The sequence below is a fragment of the Populus trichocarpa genome, chromosome 7 (assembly GCF_000002775.5).
Source record: "Populus trichocarpa isolate Nisqually-1 chromosome 7, P.trichocarpa_v4.1, whole genome shotgun sequence".
Classification (NCBI taxonomy): domain Eukaryota; kingdom Viridiplantae; phylum Streptophyta; class Magnoliopsida; order Malpighiales; family Salicaceae; genus Populus; species Populus trichocarpa.
In genome coordinates, this window is record NC_037291.2 from 116680 (window position 1) to 134919 (window position 18240).

Sequence of the window (18240 nt, forward strand, 5' to 3'; positions counted from 1 at the left end):
CAGGAATAAAAAAATAAATTCTCACAAGTAGGTTTTCCTTTCCGATCTACATATTTTGTAGATAAAATTTAGATTACTTATTATTGAGGATGAAGAGACTCGGTTAAGATTTTCTAAAATATAAAAAACAAATTTGTTGTAAAATTTTTTGAAAATAAAAGTGAAACTACCTGTAGATGGAAGGTTTTTTTAGATTTTCTAAAAAAAAAAAAACTAATTACTTTCTTTGATTTAACTATAACTTATGTTAATTAATTGATTGATTAGTCCCTATTGGATAAAAGCAATTAAATAATCTCTTAATCATCTTTAATTTAATAATTTACTTGAAACTAAAGGAAGCGCTGAATTATAAATGGATTAAGAAATATAAGAATTGAACATATAAAGGAAGTACTTAAATTTATTTTCTCTTAGGAATTAGTAATCAAATTTATTTTCACTGAGAATTGAAAGGAAAAAAATGAGATCAAGTTAAAATGTATGGAAGTGGTGTAGGTTAGGGTGTTGTGGTACTATGGTGAGTGTGTTTAAGTGAGGATTTTGATTTCTTTTTCCTGTTTCCCAGATTTTCAGAGTAGAGTAGAAGGTAGCAGAAAATGCAGGTATTGGTTAGAAACATTTTCTAATAGTGTTTCATGTGTTTATTCGATACATTTTGAACATGTTCTTTTCATGTCTGAACAAGCATACAAAATCTAAGTATGTAAGTGCATGTCCATTGCAAACCAAAAGCAATGCAAATTCCCCAGCTTCATGTTTATGCTATCACGGGCTAGAATTGCCCTGTTGGATGGATTCTCTGGAAAAAAATGTTGCTGCAAGAAAGCTACCAGTCGCCTTCTTTTAGCCTTCTGGTGTTGGTTCTGTGAGTAGAGAATTTTAAACAAGTTAATTACAAGATGACTTTAATTTCTATGCAATTGTATGGCCATCTTGTTTCCTAATATTTAGTACCTGCTTCTGCTTTTGTTTGCCATGAAGCTAGCGGTTGATTGGCTCCTTCGGCTTCATGGGTTTTCAACTACGAAATCACACGTCATTTCCTGCAGAATGTTTATCGACAATATTTAGAACAAAATCTATCCACCCCTGTTTACTTGGGAAAGTGGAAAATTTATATGCCTGCCTCTACAAAACAATGCTCATGTGAACTCTTGCGGTGGCTTTTAGTTAATGCTCATGTCTTGGGATTTTTATGTAATATTCCTTTTATTTTTTTAATCTCATTCTTTAGGAGCTTTTCCTGGGTTAACTTTCTGGGAGTTTTACCTTATTTACTGAAGATTGACTGAGGTTGGTGGGAGTCATTGAAGTTTGGCTGAGGGGGGGAGTTATTGAAGCTTGGCTGTGGTTGGGATAAGGACCGAAACTGCCAGCGAAATAAAGGTAGTTCGTCTTTTCTTCAGCCAAATCTCTCAGTTTGTTGAGCTCTGGCAAGACTTCTGTGCCAAGATCTGGCCTGTCTTTCCGTCTCAGTTCTGCACATTGGAGTGCAAGCTTTGCATAACTTAAAGCCTCTTCAACTGGCCAATCAGGCACATCTGGGTCTAGAACTTCTTTGAATGCCCCATTTTCAATAGCTTGTTCAACAATGTGAGTCAACCCCATTGGTGGCCTGGCTGTTATGATTTGCAGAAGCATGATCCCTAAGGAATATACATCAGATTTCACACCAAGCATTCCAGTTTGTTGGTACTCTGGATCAATATAGCAGAAAGTTCCAGCAGCTGATGTCATGTAGTACTGTGTTACATTCTCAGCTGTAGCAGGAACAAGCCTGGCCAATCCAACATCCCCAATCTTACTGGTGTAGTTGTTGTCTAGCAAAATGTTTCCTGGCTTTAGGTCACGGTGCACTAGTGGCTCTGGCTTGGTCTGATGAAGAAAGAGTAGACCTGTGGCTATCTCGGCTGCAATTCGAAACCTGATTTGCCAAGAAAGAGCTGGGGTATTCCCTCTCTTGAAAAGACAATCTTCTAAGCTTCCTTTTGCCAAGTGTTCATAGACTAGAATGCCATACTCTGGGCAGGCTCCTATAAGCAGTACCATGTTTGGATGCCGTATTAAGCTAAGCACTTCAACCTGAAAGGTACAGGTTAGATTTTTCACAAAATGATCGTTGTCTTGTCTTAAAAGAACTACACCTCCATAACTTCGATTCAACACTATCATATGCTAGAGTTTGAAAATGGTATGCTTATTTATTGTTTTTTTTTTCTCTTTCAATGTAAAACACTAGGCACCATATGGTATTGTGGTTAGGGTGCTTTTCAAAGTGTGTGTGGGATTTGATGTTTTTTTAGATTCAGATGTTTTTTTTTTATGGTTTTGATATAAGAAAGTCAAAACCATAGAAAAAAAAAACCCATCAAATTCGTGCTTTTTCACACAGGAAGAACTTTCAACCGCATTACCTAACACGCACCGAGTAGACAGGAGCATTATTAACCAGTTTTTCTTTGTTCCTCACCTCTCTTTGAAATTGTGACCTTCCTTGGGCCGCATCAGGACGTAAAACCTTGACTGCAACTGGTGTATGATCAAGATAACACTTGTAAACTGGGCCATAACCTCCTTCCCCGATCTTCTTTGATTCCGAAAAGTATTGTGTTGCTTCTTCAATCTCCTCAATTGAGTATCTCCTGTATCTGATATCATTATAGGATAGATTACCCTTTGATTTCTTCGTTTGTGCAGCTTCTTTGAGGGCTTTCTCTATGATGACTCTCCTTTGTGCTTCTATTTCTGCTCTCCTCTGAGCTGTTTCAGCAGCTTCTATGGCTTCTCTGCACCTGGCTTTCTCTTGTTCTATAATTGATAGTGCAGCTTCCTCAGAAAATCTTGCCTCTTCCAATCTTCGTTCTTCTTCTATTCTCCAGCGATTCAGCTCCGTTGCCTATATGCGTGTGATTTTAGAACCTACAGGGAATCTTACAAGTGCACATGGCAAACATGACTTCTCTGTACCTTTTGTTTTGCTGTAAGTGCTTCTCTACATGCTTCACTGTACATTTCCATTGTTTGCTTCAGCTCTAGTTTTAGCCTCCTCATCTCAGATTCCATGTCATCCTATGTGTTTACAATACAGATAAGTAGAAATCATTTAGATCAAGCATCTGTGCTTGTGATCACACATTTTGCAGTCTTCTTCACTTTAAAGTTAAAACAACACGTGAAAGACAATGAAGAAATCAAAATATGAAGTTGCTGTTTTCAAGCATGTAAAGATGTAAGATTATGCTATAATTAGCCATCATAAGACGTTGCTCAATCTATCTTAGTTGATCAAATAATAACTCTAGGATAAACATCCTTTATTTCCTGAAATGTTTGCGGTGCACGTTTGATGGTTAGGGATGATTGTTTACCAAATCATGCTTCTGTCAAGGTGGTTAATTCCTTACCAGGCTATGTGTTGAACCGGAAAATGACGTTCCTCCACTATCATGTGAAACTGATGAAAATCCCTGCTGGGAATTGGGGCCAATGGACTTTGGTCCTGAATGTATAGATGCAAAACTAGTTGCTGAACTAGTTGAAAGCCGTGGGGCTAGTCCAGAATCCATGAAATCATAGGTTGTAGAAGACATGCGGTCAGTGCTTGGCCTGCTTGAGCTTACAAATGATATGTCAGTTTCTGACATTAAATCTGCAAATGATCTTACACTATGACCATATCTTCCTGTTCCAAACGGTGACCTGTTGTTACCCACAATTGTATTGAGATTAGCCTTTGAACAAATCAAATCATAGGCAAGCCACAGCAACCAAAACCAAGAAATTATTTCAAGACATCCCAGTCTATCACTTTCTTCTAAGATATTTACTGATTATATATGCACATCATATTATATTATACTAAGCTCACCCTCATCCCCCAATTTCTTAAAATGATTTGATGCACTCCTCACTTACCTGAAGTTTTCATCAACTGAGATGTGATGGTTGACTGACGCCGTCCTCTCTGTCAGCAAAAGACCATAAATTGGATTTTGGATTAGGACTAAAACAATATATAATAAAACACATTATAATTGAGAGTACAAACGTTTTATACTCCAACTATGTTTGTATAGTGCTTCATGAGAGTCGTCTCCTGCACTTTTTTCATTCTGTTGGTTTTTTATTTGATCTAGCAGTGGGGAGACAAATGGGGCGGCACGAGAAGCATTTCTCATGGAAGAGACCTTTCCTTTTGAGACTGCATACACAGTACAGAAATCCGGTGCCCCTCTTGACACAGTGCTTGGGACATCGGCCTTGAATTTTCTGTATAACAAAACCATTGGAGTTAAGAGGATCTGTAGTCACTGAATGCACGTAAATATCTGCAAGAAAATGGAATTCATTTGTCAATTGCCATCTCTCTCATGATTGTAATTGTTGATTATGTTTCCATCCGTACATAAAGTCATCCTGACTGTTCAGTATTTTACTTATCAGAGATTTCCAAACAAATTTCAGAGTTGAGAATGTATAAAAGTGCTGCTAGTGTTCTGAACGTTGACATATGTGGGAACTTGTCACTTGCTTTGGAGAAAAGAATGGCTTATTAGTGGCTTGCTTTGCTTTTATAGTGGTTGAAAATGCTTTTTTTAAAGTGCTTTTGATATGAAAAACATTTCATTTTTTTTTTATGGTTTTGATATAAGGATCTCAAAACCATTAAAAAAAATAACACCTGAAAAGGCATAAACCAAAATTCACTTTGGAAAGAACCAGAACCGCAATACCAAATGGTGTACCATTAACCTGTCATTCAAGTAAAACCGAGTTTCTCTTTTGTTGGAAACAGCTTGCGCTTCCTGTTTCTTTGCAGATGGAAGGTTCCCTGAATTTATATTCTGGTTGAGTGTGTGCCAGTAGAGTTTCCAAGTTAGGATGGGGCTGAGGGGGTGCAAAAATACCTCATAAATCCACTCCGTGACGGGGTGCCGAGAACCAAAGTCTCGATTGCAGCATGGGCAACATATTCTGTTATTGCTTTTGCTATATCAGTGCTTTCAAGTGCAACATCAAGGCAACGCACCTGATGCATGAAAAAAAATCTGCATGATGAAAAGGAAAGGAGAAAAGCAAGGTACATTTATCATCTATTTGCATGACATGAGAATTTGCAAATGAGGGTTTTCTTCAATCATTGGGATTGCATATATTTATATGTTTATAAGAGATGCCTGCAGATTTTTTAAGTTCCTTCTGTTCTTCTCATGTTGTAGACTTTTTCCATGCAAGGTGCCTACAGATGCATGATTTTATTGTTGAAAGGAGGTATGACAATGACAGGGCTTAAAAACTACATCTTTACGGGTACAATAGCATCGAAATGCAAGGAAGAGATCCTTGGCCATCTTCTCAAGCTGCTGCTTCCCTGGTGAAAAATAATCACCAGCTGCTCCGTGGCCTGATTGTGAAACAAGAAAAAAGGAAAACACGTGGAAAGAAAAGATTAGAACATGAAACCTGGAATTTGAAGATTCACTCAAGAGATCAAAGGAGCTGCAGGACGTTGAATGTAAGTTGAGCAACCCCCTTTACAATGTAGGGCACGTAGGTTGCAGTATCATCATAATTATAATCTATTATTATTGTAGATAATGAATCAGAGAGAAAAGAAGTTACTAGTAACAAATGATGATGATGATGATGATGATGATGATTTGCTAAAAACATGGATTAGAACAACAGTTTGGCCTTTGGAGAGAAGATTTTCCATAGTCCATTTCAATGCATTTTGGCTCCCTTTGTCTTTGTCCACTGCAACTGCCACCAACCCCTTTCCTTCTCCTCCCTTCCTGCTCCACTGTCCCTTTGAAAGCCACATTTTCTGTGTTGTTTCTCAACACTCAAGAAAAAAAAAAGAGTTGAAAAGGACAGGAAAAATATATTCACAAAAGTGGATAACAATTCTTACAGTCGTTTACAAAAGACCACCTGAGAGACCTAGAAAACCTCTCTTCTATCTCTGTGGAGACAACAATTTTGTATGATGCCTTGTGGTCAAAGAGTTTTATGTGCTTTCTGTTGGGAAATGTCAATTGGATGCAAGCCTCTCTGTGTGTTACCAGCAGAAATGACACCCTTCATTCTCCCTCTCTCTCTCTCGCTCTTTCTCATTTTCTCTCTGTCCTTGTTTAGGTCACCTATATTTATCGATGGCTAAGAATGAAGCTGCGCCATTTCAATACACGTACAATGTTACCAAAAAAAGAATGGTTTTCGATAAAGTTTACATATTGATGGCCTCTGTATCTTTGTATTCTTTTCAAAATATGCAAATTTTTAATTAACGGTACAAGGTAAAAAAAGAATTTCAGTAGCCCACTTGGCAGGCAAAGCTTCAAAATTCTCAAGATGGTGATTTGCTCAGGAAACAGATAAATGGCTCAACTGTTAGCAACTGCTGTTCCCTTTCACAAGAAGGTGATATGCATAGAAATCAAGGAAATGACAAATGAGATAAGATGTTCATTTCCATTAAATATTTTCCGTTCCCTTTCTTGTTAAAGTGTTGATATATTAGCTTGTAATGTAAACTTTCTTGTACCAATATCAAGTGTATATATATTTCCACCTTCTGCTAGATCAGAAGTCCTTGTGCACTGCAGGATGCAGTCTGTAATTTATTTAAATCTGCTGATTCTTGTTTCCAATTGTATGAATGAGTCTGATGGCATAAAATTCTCAGTAAACAAAATTGAGACATTTTTATGTCTTCTTGAAGAAATCTTTTCTGATATCTGGTTATAAAGCTTGCAATATTAACTGTCAATTTGAAGCCTTTAAAGGGACCTTAACAGCATGTGATTGTAGGGCTTCCCAATAGAAAAAAAAATTACTTAAGATCCCAGTTCAACCTTGAGAACGAGGGCAAAGCTTAAGCCTAAGGTACCTCATGGCAGGAGCATAAACTGCAGGAAGAATTCAAATACGTCATAAACTTGCTGAGAAAAGAGAGAGAGAATATATGGTAGGACTAGGGCATGCATGGGAATCATAGCAGCTTAGGAAGCTAGAAATTAATTGCATTGTCAAATTGAATGTCAAGTATACTAGTACAAAAAACAATGCCAAGGTTTCCGTGTATGCACAAGTGTGGCTGTATAGGCAGACCTGGTTTGCTGTGATTTTGTAAATCAGGTATACCTGTTACTTTTAACGTGGGGAGATAACACAGATGATGACAAAAAATGAACTGACTGAAAAATATTTTTTCTTTATGCTTTTCCTTTTTTGCCCAAAACCCAAAAGCATAAAATTCTATCAGCTAATCAACCCCCATTATTGACTTACAACATTTTTTTTACAGTTGATAGAGGAAAGCTAACAGCCCCCATAACAATCATTCCACTCTTGGTGTTCTTCACCGTGTGGAAATCCCAGGAAACCTGTTAGCCCTTGTGATATTGTTCTATATGCCTTTTCCTTCATACTTGCCGATCATCATCGATCGTACGTGAAAGAAAAACCTTCTTGATTATTTCCTCTAACACTGCATGCATTCCCTTCACTTCCGTAAAAGTCTTCATCATCATCTCCTTCTTTCAATTCCTCAATCTTGTCGACAACTTCCTTAATGTCCGACCTTCTCTCAACTTCCTGTTCGCAACAACTCAATCCAATTTTCAGAAGTTTTATCATTTCTCCCTTGCTATTTTTCGTTCCCAGCATTTCCTTATCAAACACTTCACTTGTTCGCTTTTCCTTCACCATGTTATTAACCCAAGTTGCCAAGTCTGCATCGCTATTATACCCTGGTGTTAGATAGTTCTCAGGGAACTTGCCAGTTAATATTTCCAGTATTAATATGCCAAAACTCCATATATCTGTCTTGTTCGATGACCGGCCATGTTGTGCATACTCAGGCGACTTGTAAGCCATCATGAACACGTGGGCATGTTCAGGGTTGATCACAGGTCTTAGAGCATAATCTGTCAAGAGAGGCTCAAATGACTCGTCGAGGAGCACATTGGAAGATTTCAGGTGTCCATGAGGAGCAATTATAGGAAGCTGATTGTAGAGGAAAGCCAAGCCCCTGGCTACTCCTTTGACGATTTTCAAGCGGATACGCCAATCAAGTCCATCTTCTTCCAGTGAATGATTTCCTGAGGAAGACAGGTACAATGGCTGTAAGAATACAAAGACTTGATGGTTTCAGAAAAATTACAGTTGATTTCAAAGGAACTTACCATGAAGGTGACTAGCCAAGCTACCATTCTCGGCAAACACGGTAACCAAAAGCTTCTCATCCCTCCTATAATAATACGCCGCAAGAGGCAGCAAGTTTGGATGCTTCAACCTCCCTATCCTTCTCATGTGCTCATGAAACTCTTCTCTCTCCACATTGTTCATATGCCGATACCTCTTAACAACCACAGGTTGTCCACCGACGACAGCTTTGTATGAAGATCCATATGTCCCACTCCCCAAAACTTCTGCTGATGCTCTAAGCAAGTCTTGCAAATCAAATTTCTCAATGTCATCCTTCAGGAATGACAACTTTCCATGATCAGTTATCCTTGAATGCGAATTAGTCTCTGGCATTTCACGATGTACATCTCTATAATAGGAAGACATAATTCTGTTGGAGTTCTCTGATGCTCTCCTCTGCGTTCGTCTTTTACTTTCTTTTCGGGAAAACAAAAGGAAAGCAAAAGCAATGGCTGCTAGTATTAGCAGAACAATCAGTATAATGATTACAATATATAGAATGCTGAATTTCTTCCCATGGGCTTTAGGGGTAGAAGGTGGAGAGGGTATGCATGGTCCTAGAGGCGGTCCACAAAGTCCTTTGTTGCCTGAAAATGATTTAGTTAAGAAAGATTTTATCAGGGAAATGCTGCTGAAAAAAGGTCAGAGATAAATCATAAAGATACATAAGTAATCCGTGGCTGGATAAAACGATTACCTGCAAATGAGTTTGGACTCAATCTGCTCAGGGCTTCTGGGATTGGACCCTCCAATTCATTGTTGGCTACATTTGCTGTCTTCATACCCTTCTGTTGAAAATTGGGTATTTGGCCTTCAAATTGGTTTCCATCAAGCTTCAATTCCGTTAACTTAGGCAAGATCGCAAGTGATGAAGCAATCTTTCCTGTAAGCAGGTTATTTGCCAAAAACAGTCTCTTTAATGAACCCATGCCTTCGAATGCTTTGTCAGGAATGTCTCCAGAGAATCGGTTGTTTGACAAATACAACGCTTTTAACTTCCCCAGTTTCTTGAAATCAGGCAATGGACCATCAAAATTGTTGTCCATAAGGCTTAACGTTCGAAAGGAAGGCAAGGGAGCTAGTGCATCCAAATCAATATTGCCAGCGAGTCCCATATGTTCAAGCTGCAAACCCCAAATGCCTCCATTGAAACAAAGCACACCAACCCAATTTGATCTATCCCTTTCGCATGGATTCACTGAGACATTCCAGTTACTAATAGCCTCATTGTTCACTAGCTGTTCCTTGAACTTTAAAAGGGCATCAGAATCTGGTGAGCCAAATGATGTAACCACAATAGATAACACGAATGCAAGAACAAGGAGGACTAATGATGAGGTGGTTGCGCGCGCAAGCATAGCTACGTGCGCAGCCATTACCATTAGTACAATGCTCAAGAATTCTCAAATGCTTACTACTCTCTCCAGAATTTTCAAATGTAAGAAGTTTTGAATCACATATTTTTGTCTTTCTTGGTCTTGCAGGAATGCAAAATGCATTAGCCAGGACAGAGATGAAGTTGGTGTGCAATGCCAGGAATAGTAAAGATGATCAGGATGCATCATAGGTAACAATGGAAAGGAAAAATAGAAGTTGGCTAAGTGACTAAGATTTGCCTGTGTAACAGCTTAGAAGGGAAGTATTTTAGAGGTTGCGATGAATACAGGAGAGATCCAGGGCCAGCCTTTGATTTTGTTATGCTGATTAGTAGTTGGTCTGCTATATTAAGCAGATATGCTAATTATAGGTTATGTCTAATGTTGGACTAATTGTTTGACCTGCTATATCTATGCAGCCACTATCTGATGTTCTTTTTCAGTTTTAAGTTTTGCTTTGTTGGCTACTTAGGCACTAACAAGAAACAAAAATCAAAGCAAATCACCAAAATCCATATTGACAGATGAAACTAGCTGGGATTGTAAATGATTCGTGCCTAGAATAGATGATCGATTGCGCCGAAGTAATGAGTAGTTTCTTTTAGAAGATCATCCATGCTAATTTACAGGACCAGAAAGATTGAAAAATTTTGATTAATATAATGGATACATGGTATTAAGAGAACCTTGCTTTTTGGTTCAACTTTTTACAAGCTTCTGTGAGCATATTTATTATGACCTGCCCCAGAACCATAAGCATATGGCTTAAAATTCACAATTTAATTTCCAGCTTCTCTACACAAACAGCTATATATCTTTCTCTTGTACAAAATCCTTTGATTGACTCAAAGCTTCTTGGAAGGCAATGGAACATTTTTGCGGTATTCTGCCAGAGCCCATAAGGGGAAAACATTCTTATATGTTGGATAGTGTAACATACAGTTATTCTTGAAAACACCAGTAATTTCCTGCACAAAATATTTGAATGATCATTAAACAAAATCAAGTGAAAATTCAAGAAAATTTGAGCAATAATGACCAAATCAAACGTGTGTGTGTGTGTGTGTTGTTACAACGACTAGGTCATATCAAGATACCTGCTGAGGATAGCTTCCATCTTCAGCTTGAGAGTTAATCAACAACTTAGCACCACGGTGAAGTGGAGTCGGATCCCTATCCGCCTATTTCAAGAAAAAACCATAACAAAAAGATTACCACATGACTTGAAATCCGGAAAGAAATTGAGCATAAAGTATATGCAAAATCATAGCAACTAGGCAAAGATTAACAGGTTCACTAGGAACTGACCTGGCCAGAATGAATCAAACCAAGCATAGCCCATCCTGTCTGCACATAAGTTGATCTCTTTTCTTCGAGAGGTGTATATATCTGAGCAATGAAACACACATTAATATTTATTCAATGTATCTGTCTTCTTGGCTAGTCATAATTCAATTGAAGAAATGAAGTTAATTACCTTATTTGGGCAAGATAAGTAGCTCTCGCCCCATCCACCATCTGGAGACTGTGCCCTGAGTAGAAAATCGACTCCTCTACGCATTGCTTGGTTATTATAGTAGGTTTTTCCAGCAGCTGCTAGACCAACAAGTGCGAACCATGTACTGTAAATGAAGCAAACTCCCCAGTTTCCATACCATGAACCATCAGGCATTTGAATCATTTCGAGATAATCGACAGCTCTTGCAATGAAAGTCTCAATTTCTTTCTTCCTGTGTCCAGGGTACATCTTCATAAACATCACAAATCCATGGATTGCAGATGATGTGCACTCAACATAGCTGCATTGTATGACAATAAAATCAGGCTCGGATGATATTAATATTTACGGTAAAAAAGAAACCAAAAATGGGAAGAAGGAATTGTGTGAAAAATCTTACTCGTGCTCGATGACTATGTTCTCCAGGAATTCCATAGGATTGAGTTTCTAAGAACACAAAAGGACCAAAAAATACTCAGTTGATATATATATGGTGTTAAAAGAAAATTTTGATTCTAAAAAGAACAGGAAAAATGTTAGCATAGAAGTTACCTCTAACCACATTTCACCGCGAATCGGCTCCCAGCCTGCTAGACCACCTCTTGGTCCCTGAATTTATAGAATGAAGATCAAATGAAGATCAAAATTCCGATACCAGTACTCTAGATGAATTTCTTTGAAAGAAAAAAAACATGTGAAGAACAGAACAGTTCATAACACAAAGCAGCAAAAATCACTCACCTGCAGTGAAAGAATGATATTGACTGCTTCAAATATCATCTGAGGATCCATTTTCTCACCAATGTATTCAGTGGGCAACATTTGAGCGAAGAGAACACACTGTACAAAAGAGAATAAAATTTAGTGCTGCTTTATTTTACAAAAATGTTATCATAAAATTTAACTTCGGTTGATGTGATTTTAACCTTTAAAGCTTCGGCTGTACAATCAGAAAGTTGCCAGCCATGATCCTGATCAGAGAAAGTCCATGATCCTTTAGAAATGTGACGATACATGCCCACGAAGTCACCTGCTGGATTATCCACAACCTTGAGCAGATTTGAAGTTCATTTTGATCAGTTAAGGCCACCAAATTATAGCAAGAAAAGAAAAGAAAAATAATTGGGTTGAATTCATGATTTAGTACCTGAGATTTCTTGATGAAATCAAATGCTTTAGCGAGCGTCGGCTTGATTTCTTCACCAAGCTCACTAGTATACAAAGCCTGAAAACCAAAAGTAGCATCCCACAACTGGCTCCCAAAGCTCTGGACCTTCATTCCATCCTCTCCAACCCACAAGTAATCAGGAACCCTAGCAAGATGCCTCTTAAAAGCAACACCATCTGGATCTTCCACCCAACAAGAAAGCATGCACAGCACCTTCTCAACACAACCAATAGTAATGTATCTACTGTTTTCATCTTCATAATGAATGTGCTTCATTGTTACTTCAAGAGCCTTCTTTCTGACCAACTGGTTGAAGGGCCAGCGAGTAAGAAGAGGTTCAGACATCAAATACAGACTATCCCAAAGGAAATCCTGAATCAAGGAATGTGGATAGTAAAGATCCTCCTCTGCACATAAATGTCTGACTTGCTTCCACTTTACGCTTTCGTAAGGCTGAAGGTACAGCTCTTCTCTCAATGACAGAATCAGAGGTGTAATTGGTCCAACAAATCTTTTTCCATACAGATATGACATTGGCATGTAAACCAATCGACAGTAGCACCACATTTTTGCTGCATTTTTTTTTTATATTAATTAGCATCATTAACTTGCAAATCAAGCTAAAACAATGAAACGTACTGTTTTGCTAATCAATTACCTGGATGAACAGGAAGGGCAGTAGGCAGAATCCAAAACTCTGGGGGCATAGGGTTACAACCAGACCAGTCAAACAGGCCAAGAATCTATAACAAAATCAAGAAGAAACATTGTTACACTCCACTTATCAATCATAAATTGGACTAGCTAGTGTGTGTGTGTGTTATATATGAGTGTGATTGTCTAAAAATCCTTATAACCCAAAGAAAAAACAATCATACCGAAAGCCAAGTCTTGCCCCAGGAGGGAATGGAAGTGACACCACCACGGTCAAGAATCCATTTTCTTCCTCTTGCACAAGCTTCCTCATCTGGCCCTACCCCAAGCATACGTAGACAAATGTAGCTGAAGGTTGTGCAAAACATGTTGCTGTGACTTTCTATGTGCAGACCCCACCCACCATCTTCATTCTGCAGCATACATATCATGTTAATTAAAGTGTTGATTTTGCATAATTAATTAGATTTCTGATGAAGAAATTAATTTTTATTTCAAGTGATACGGAATTAATTACCTGATGGTTGTATATGTAACGAAAGATTTCTTTGCGGTACTCAGGAGGGAACATGGTGTTGAGATGCCCAGTAATGTAGAAGCAAAACACCTGCAATTAATGTTTTTTGTCCTGGTTAATTATCTTTCAATTACCAAAGTCCCTTTTCTTTCCTTCTTTTAATTCTTTTTGTTCTTTGGCGAGAAATAATTAATTAAGAGCAGACTGCACACACATAAACTCTAAGAGCATAAATATTTAGTACCACTATTACAAAAGGTATAGACACACACATTTTTTAATTAGATAATTAATTAAGAAATGATCAACAGATCTAGTGGAATAAATAAGGAAGGCAGGCTAGCAGCCATGGTTTGGCACACGTTTCTGATCATTACCAAGGTGATGTCATGAGTGGGGTTTTATTAAAAAAGAATTAATTAATGAGACGAAGAAGAAGAGATTAAAAAGAGAGAGAGAGAGAGATTGCACTTACGAAAGGAGGAAGGAAAAAGAGGACCCCGGAATTCTCAGCAGGCCAGTGGCCGTCACTAGCCTGCAAGGCTGAATAAAAGCTGGCTGACCTCTTCATCGCCGTTGTTGTCTTTTCGTACGTGACTTCTTCACCTTCCTCAACTCTCACTGCCGGAATTGTTTGCTTGAAGTTTTTCTCCCTCAGAATCTGCATCGATCACTCATTCATGTTAATTCTTTCGCGTTCATTTCTTTTCCCTCCATCTCATAATTGGTGGTGGTTAAGACAATATTAACATTAATAATTAGCTACTATGATTGAGAGATCATAGTACGTATCACACAAATCATGGTAAAAACGTGTCATTATTCCACATAATTACATGCATTAACTAACATATAGTCATTGATTTGGGTCGTCGGAGGTCTTATTAATGTTAAGTAATTAATTAACTAGGTTGACTACTTTAATTAAATCCTTCGCAAAATCTATATGGACCGATTGAATTAATCTCACACTAAAATTAATATAATATTTTACTTGAAGTAATCAGCTTAAGACAGCGGATGGAAATCTACGGCATCATTTTATTCTTGTTTTAATATGTCCATCTACAGTAATCTTAATATGTCAACATCAAAGCATGATATCCTAATATTTTTCAAGTCGTCGTATTTGAATAGTACTATCTAAAGGATTTTTTTTATTTTGCAAAATTAAAAAAAAAAAAAAAAAAAACTCCATAATAATCAATATATAAGGGGAGTGGTTATTTTAAGAGAATTAAGCTTTGCATAAATTAAAAGAAAAGAGGCAATGATAAATATTGTTATTAAATTTCGAGAAAGAATTAATTAAGGAGGATGCCATATATATTACTACAATTTTTATGATTTTTTTATTTTACAAAATTAAAAAAAATAAAAAGACTCCAATAATCAATATGGGGAGTAGTTATTTAGTTTAGTAATTAATCCGTGCTTCACATGATTTTGTTTTTTTTTTTTAAGGAAAGAAAAAAAGCAGTATATATTAATTGTTAGTAAATTTTGAGGAAGAATAAAAGAAGATATTTAGAGTACGTACCTGATATTGCCAAAGAAGGTCGGAGCTGGGCTTGACCTTAGAGCGGTTCTTAGTAAAGTTCCGGCGAGCCTCTTCCACTTGCTCTCGCTCTTCAGGAGTTCCGGCATTAGGATCATATTCCCATATCTGTCTTCCAGCATACTCATTCGTGGTGAAAATGTAAGGGTTGTTCCCTTTCTCTGCAATCTTTAGCCTCCACATGATGATTATATATTGATCTCTTCTCTTCTTAACTATAATATATGATCTTTAATATTAATTTATCTCCCTTAATTCCTCCCTTCAATCCCTGCATTAAGCATATGCAAATTAAATCACGTTCTTAGTTATCATCCATGTAAATGCTAGCTTTACGAAATAACTACTGGATGATCAACATATATATTCCATGCATACGTAGAACAAATCTTGGTTTGGGATTATATCAAATTAAAGAGAAGAGAAAAGGCTTATAATTTTACAGGGTGATCAAGCTAGCTGGAGCAACCCAAATGAGTAGGCATATAGAGCACAAACGACTTACCACAAAAAGAGATCAAAATGATCTAAGGATCGGATCGGAGAGTTTTGTAGTGATAAGATGACGAGGGAGCAGTGAGTAATGAGTGTGGAGGTTATCTTTCGAAGGTGCTCTTTATAAAGAGGAATGGAGAGGGTGGTGGGGCAGCCCAATTCTCATCGTTAAATTATTCAACCCTGCCATTGTTGACCAATTAAAAGTTAAAAGAAGTCGTCGTCGTCGTATATAATTTACAGCAAAAAAAATACCGCCATTGATGTAGTTGTGCGTGGAGAACAGATCATAGGGCACGCATTGTTTCTTTCTTCAAAATCTTACTCCTTCAACAAACATAATGTTTTCTTATTTTATTCTATTCAATTTAGGTTTACATGTTTGAACAAAGACCAAATCCTCGACCACCAGCTGCACTACGCACTAGCTATTATCATCACTATCATCATCATACATGCACATACATGCACCCACACACACACACACACATATATATATATATATGGATCACACATGCATGTTCAAATAATCTTGATGTATTAATAACATTTCACTAGCTCCGGTTGATTTATTCTTAGTTTGGTTCGTGAAGGATGGATGGATTAATTACCTAGTACGTTCTTCCAATACATGTAGAGGCAGTAGAGCATCAACTCTACATATGTTATATCAGATCAAATCCAAGGGTAATCTTAATTAGATTTCTTAATCCATGATTAAGATTTTAAATTCATAAAAAAACACAATTTAGTCCCAAATAAATCTATATTTCCATATTTCTCACTTACATCTAATTAATAAATCAAAATATTGTATTTTTAATTTACAATTAATCGGTGCCATCATTAACAGTTAAATAGGTGTGCATCGAGCCGGCACAAAAGAGAATCAAACCTAATTAAGTCTTTCTAATTCTTGGAAGATGTTGGAATCATATAGTCGGAGTAGTTTCCCAGCCCCCATTGATTGGTCCTCTCCTAAGTCAAGTAATTCAAAACTTCTTACCATTTCCTTTTCTTCTCTCCCATGGATTCCACAATTGATGCTCGTCAAAAGACTAAGAATAGTCACTCGTACGTGTTTAGCACGAGATTATTTCATGGTTATTAATTTTCTTAATTTCAATGAAAATACTATTCGAGGAGAAAAAAATTAAATAAAACTACTGATACTGCGCCAACTTTAGTATTGAAGAATGATATTAATGTATTTTTGAGAATTCCTTATTATTATTATTATTTTAATATTTAACATTACTCGTATGGTAGATATTGACAAACATTTTGTGGGACTCGCATAAATATATACATATAATATAAATAAATAAAAAAGTCAAATAAATATGACCATCACAACTATATATATATATATATATTGTTGGGAAAAGATAAAGAAAATAGCAATAAAAAAAACTAAAAGAAATTTATATCATTAGTCTAAGCATAATTATCAAAATCCTTTTTTTTTTTAAATTAGCTACACACATATAAAGTTTATCAAATAATAACATGCTATTTTATTCTAAAGTTTTTCTTGATATCAGAGTAGATCATATATTGCTTTGCATATTAGCTTTGACTTTTTCAACAAATGATTTTATGTCATTCATTTGATCATTTTAAAACACTTAATTTGTTTACAATCTTTTTTTGTTGTCTATCAAATATTTTATTTTTTATCATTTTTCAATGATAAATCAATTAATGATAAGAAAAAATCTCAAGATCATGTAAATGATTAAATAACATCCAAAGAATAAAATAAATAGATGTGTAAGATGAAAACGCCCAACAAAAAAAAATTGAAATTCTACATCAAAAGATAAAATGTTACTAAAGAAACCGCACATTAAAAAAAAAGTTTTCCTCGAGAAAGAGATGGGAAATGGGCAAGAAGCCATGATAAGAAGAAAACATTAGTTTGATGAAGAGTGAGTCAAAATAGAATAGCCACTTGAAAAACTAAATTTAAAAAAAAGATGTTTGGCTGGAGAAATGTGACAATTAAAAAAAATGGTTAAGAATAGTCGTGTTTAGAAAAATACAGTTATTGAATATAAATAGATAAGGTTGTAATGATAATAAAAATAGTGCATGTCAAACTCATGAAAAATAAAATTATCATAGCTTTAAAGAACAAGTTAAGAAAATAACCAATGTAAATATTATTGGTTATTTTCTAATCAATAAAAGAAGGGAATCAAGGAATTGAATAATTTTAGACAATCATAAAATTATTTCAACCATCTCATCAAATGAAATGATTAAACATATTTTTAAAATTTATTTTATTTTATTTCATTGTATTATATGCCTAGTTACAGCACTGTATAGAACATTTCATATAAATTTCTTCTATGTTTCTCATTACCGAGTTGGATTTAGTGGGATTTTGTAAAATTAATTAATTAATGAGAAGAAGAAATTAAAAAAATAATAAAGAGATAGTACTTAGAAAAGGAGGAAGGAAAAAGAAGGCCCCAGAATTTTCAGCAGGCCAGTGGCCGTCAGTAGCCTGCAAAGCGGAACAAGAGAGAGGTGGCTGACCTCTTCATCGCCGTTGTTGTCTTATCAGACGTCACTTCCTCAACTTTTACTGCTGGAATTGTTTGCTTGAAGTTTTTCTCCCCCAGAATCTGCAGCTTCCATTCATTCATTTATGTTAATTCTTTCGCTTTCCACAATTGATGCTCGTCAAAAGACTAAGAATATTCATTCGTGTTTAACACGAGATTAATTAATGGTTATTAATTTTCTTAA

The 18240-nt window shown here is 36.3% G+C and overlaps 3 protein-coding genes and 1 long non-coding RNA gene across 10 annotated transcripts; 1 reads left to right on the forward strand and 3 right to left on the reverse strand.

Moving 5' to 3' along the window:
• Positions 1–608: 608 nt before the first annotated feature.
• Positions 609–6083, reverse strand: LOC7465581 (U-box domain-containing protein 35). 3 transcript variants are annotated; one of them, XM_052454467.1, is made up of 12 exons: positions 5938–6083; positions 5626–5830; positions 5304–5407; positions 4911–5032; positions 4052–4272; positions 3919–3967; positions 3408–3702; positions 2971–3072; positions 2474–2899; positions 1273–2085; positions 958–1046; positions 609–866 (listed from the first exon to the last, which is right to left on the reverse strand). In XM_052454467.1, the coding sequence occupies exons 2-11, from the start codon at positions 5825–5827 to the stop codon at positions 1011–1013; spliced, it is 2370 nt and encodes a 789-aa protein (XP_052310427.1). In that variant the 5' UTR covers positions 5828–5830; positions 5938–6083; the 3' UTR covers positions 609–866; positions 958–1010. The 3 variants fall into 3 exon arrangements, with proteins under 3 accessions (XP_052310427.1, XP_052310426.1, XP_052310428.1); XM_052454466.1 differs by having other exon boundaries at positions 5918–6062; XM_052454468.1 differs by lacking the exon at positions 5626–5830 and having other exon boundaries at positions 5918–6058.
• Positions 1947–6008, forward strand: LOC112328180 (uncharacterized). Of its 5 annotated transcripts, none has more exons than XR_002982835.2 (5): positions 1947–2092; positions 2512–2605; positions 2701–2983; positions 4140–5083; positions 5223–6008. It is a non-coding gene; the product is annotated as an uncharacterized LOC112328180 (long non-coding RNA). The 5 variants fall into 5 exon arrangements; XR_008059696.1 differs by having other exon boundaries at positions 1962–2098; XR_008059694.1 differs by having other exon boundaries at positions 2512–2983.
• Positions 6084–7184: 1101 nt separating the features above from the next.
• On the reverse strand, positions 7185–10114 carry LOC7465580 (pollen receptor-like kinase 4). The gene is made up of 3 exons (XM_024605156.2): positions 8912–10114; positions 8193–8801; positions 7185–8108 (listed from the first exon to the last, which is right to left on the reverse strand). The coding sequence occupies exons 1-3, from the start codon at positions 9594–9596 to the stop codon at positions 7447–7449; spliced, it is 1956 nt and encodes a 651-aa protein (XP_024460924.1). The 5' UTR covers positions 9597–10114; the 3' UTR covers positions 7185–7446.
• A 104-nt stretch (positions 10115–10218) lies between these two features.
• LOC7497756 (beta-amyrin synthase-like) lies at positions 10219–15630 on the reverse strand. Its single transcript, XM_052454469.1, has 15 exons — positions 15491–15630; positions 14968–15256; positions 13903–14088; positions 13428–13517; positions 13135–13323; positions 12915–12999; positions 12236–12828; positions 12015–12137; positions 11830–11928; positions 11641–11697; positions 11489–11535; positions 11068–11389; positions 10899–10979; positions 10688–10771; positions 10219–10558 (listed from the first exon to the last, which is right to left on the reverse strand). The coding sequence occupies exons 2-15, from the start codon at positions 15166–15168 to the stop codon at positions 10436–10438; spliced, it is 2280 nt and encodes a 759-aa protein (XP_052310429.1). The 5' UTR covers positions 15169–15256; positions 15491–15630; the 3' UTR covers positions 10219–10435.
• Positions 15631–18240: the final 2610 nt, after the last annotated feature.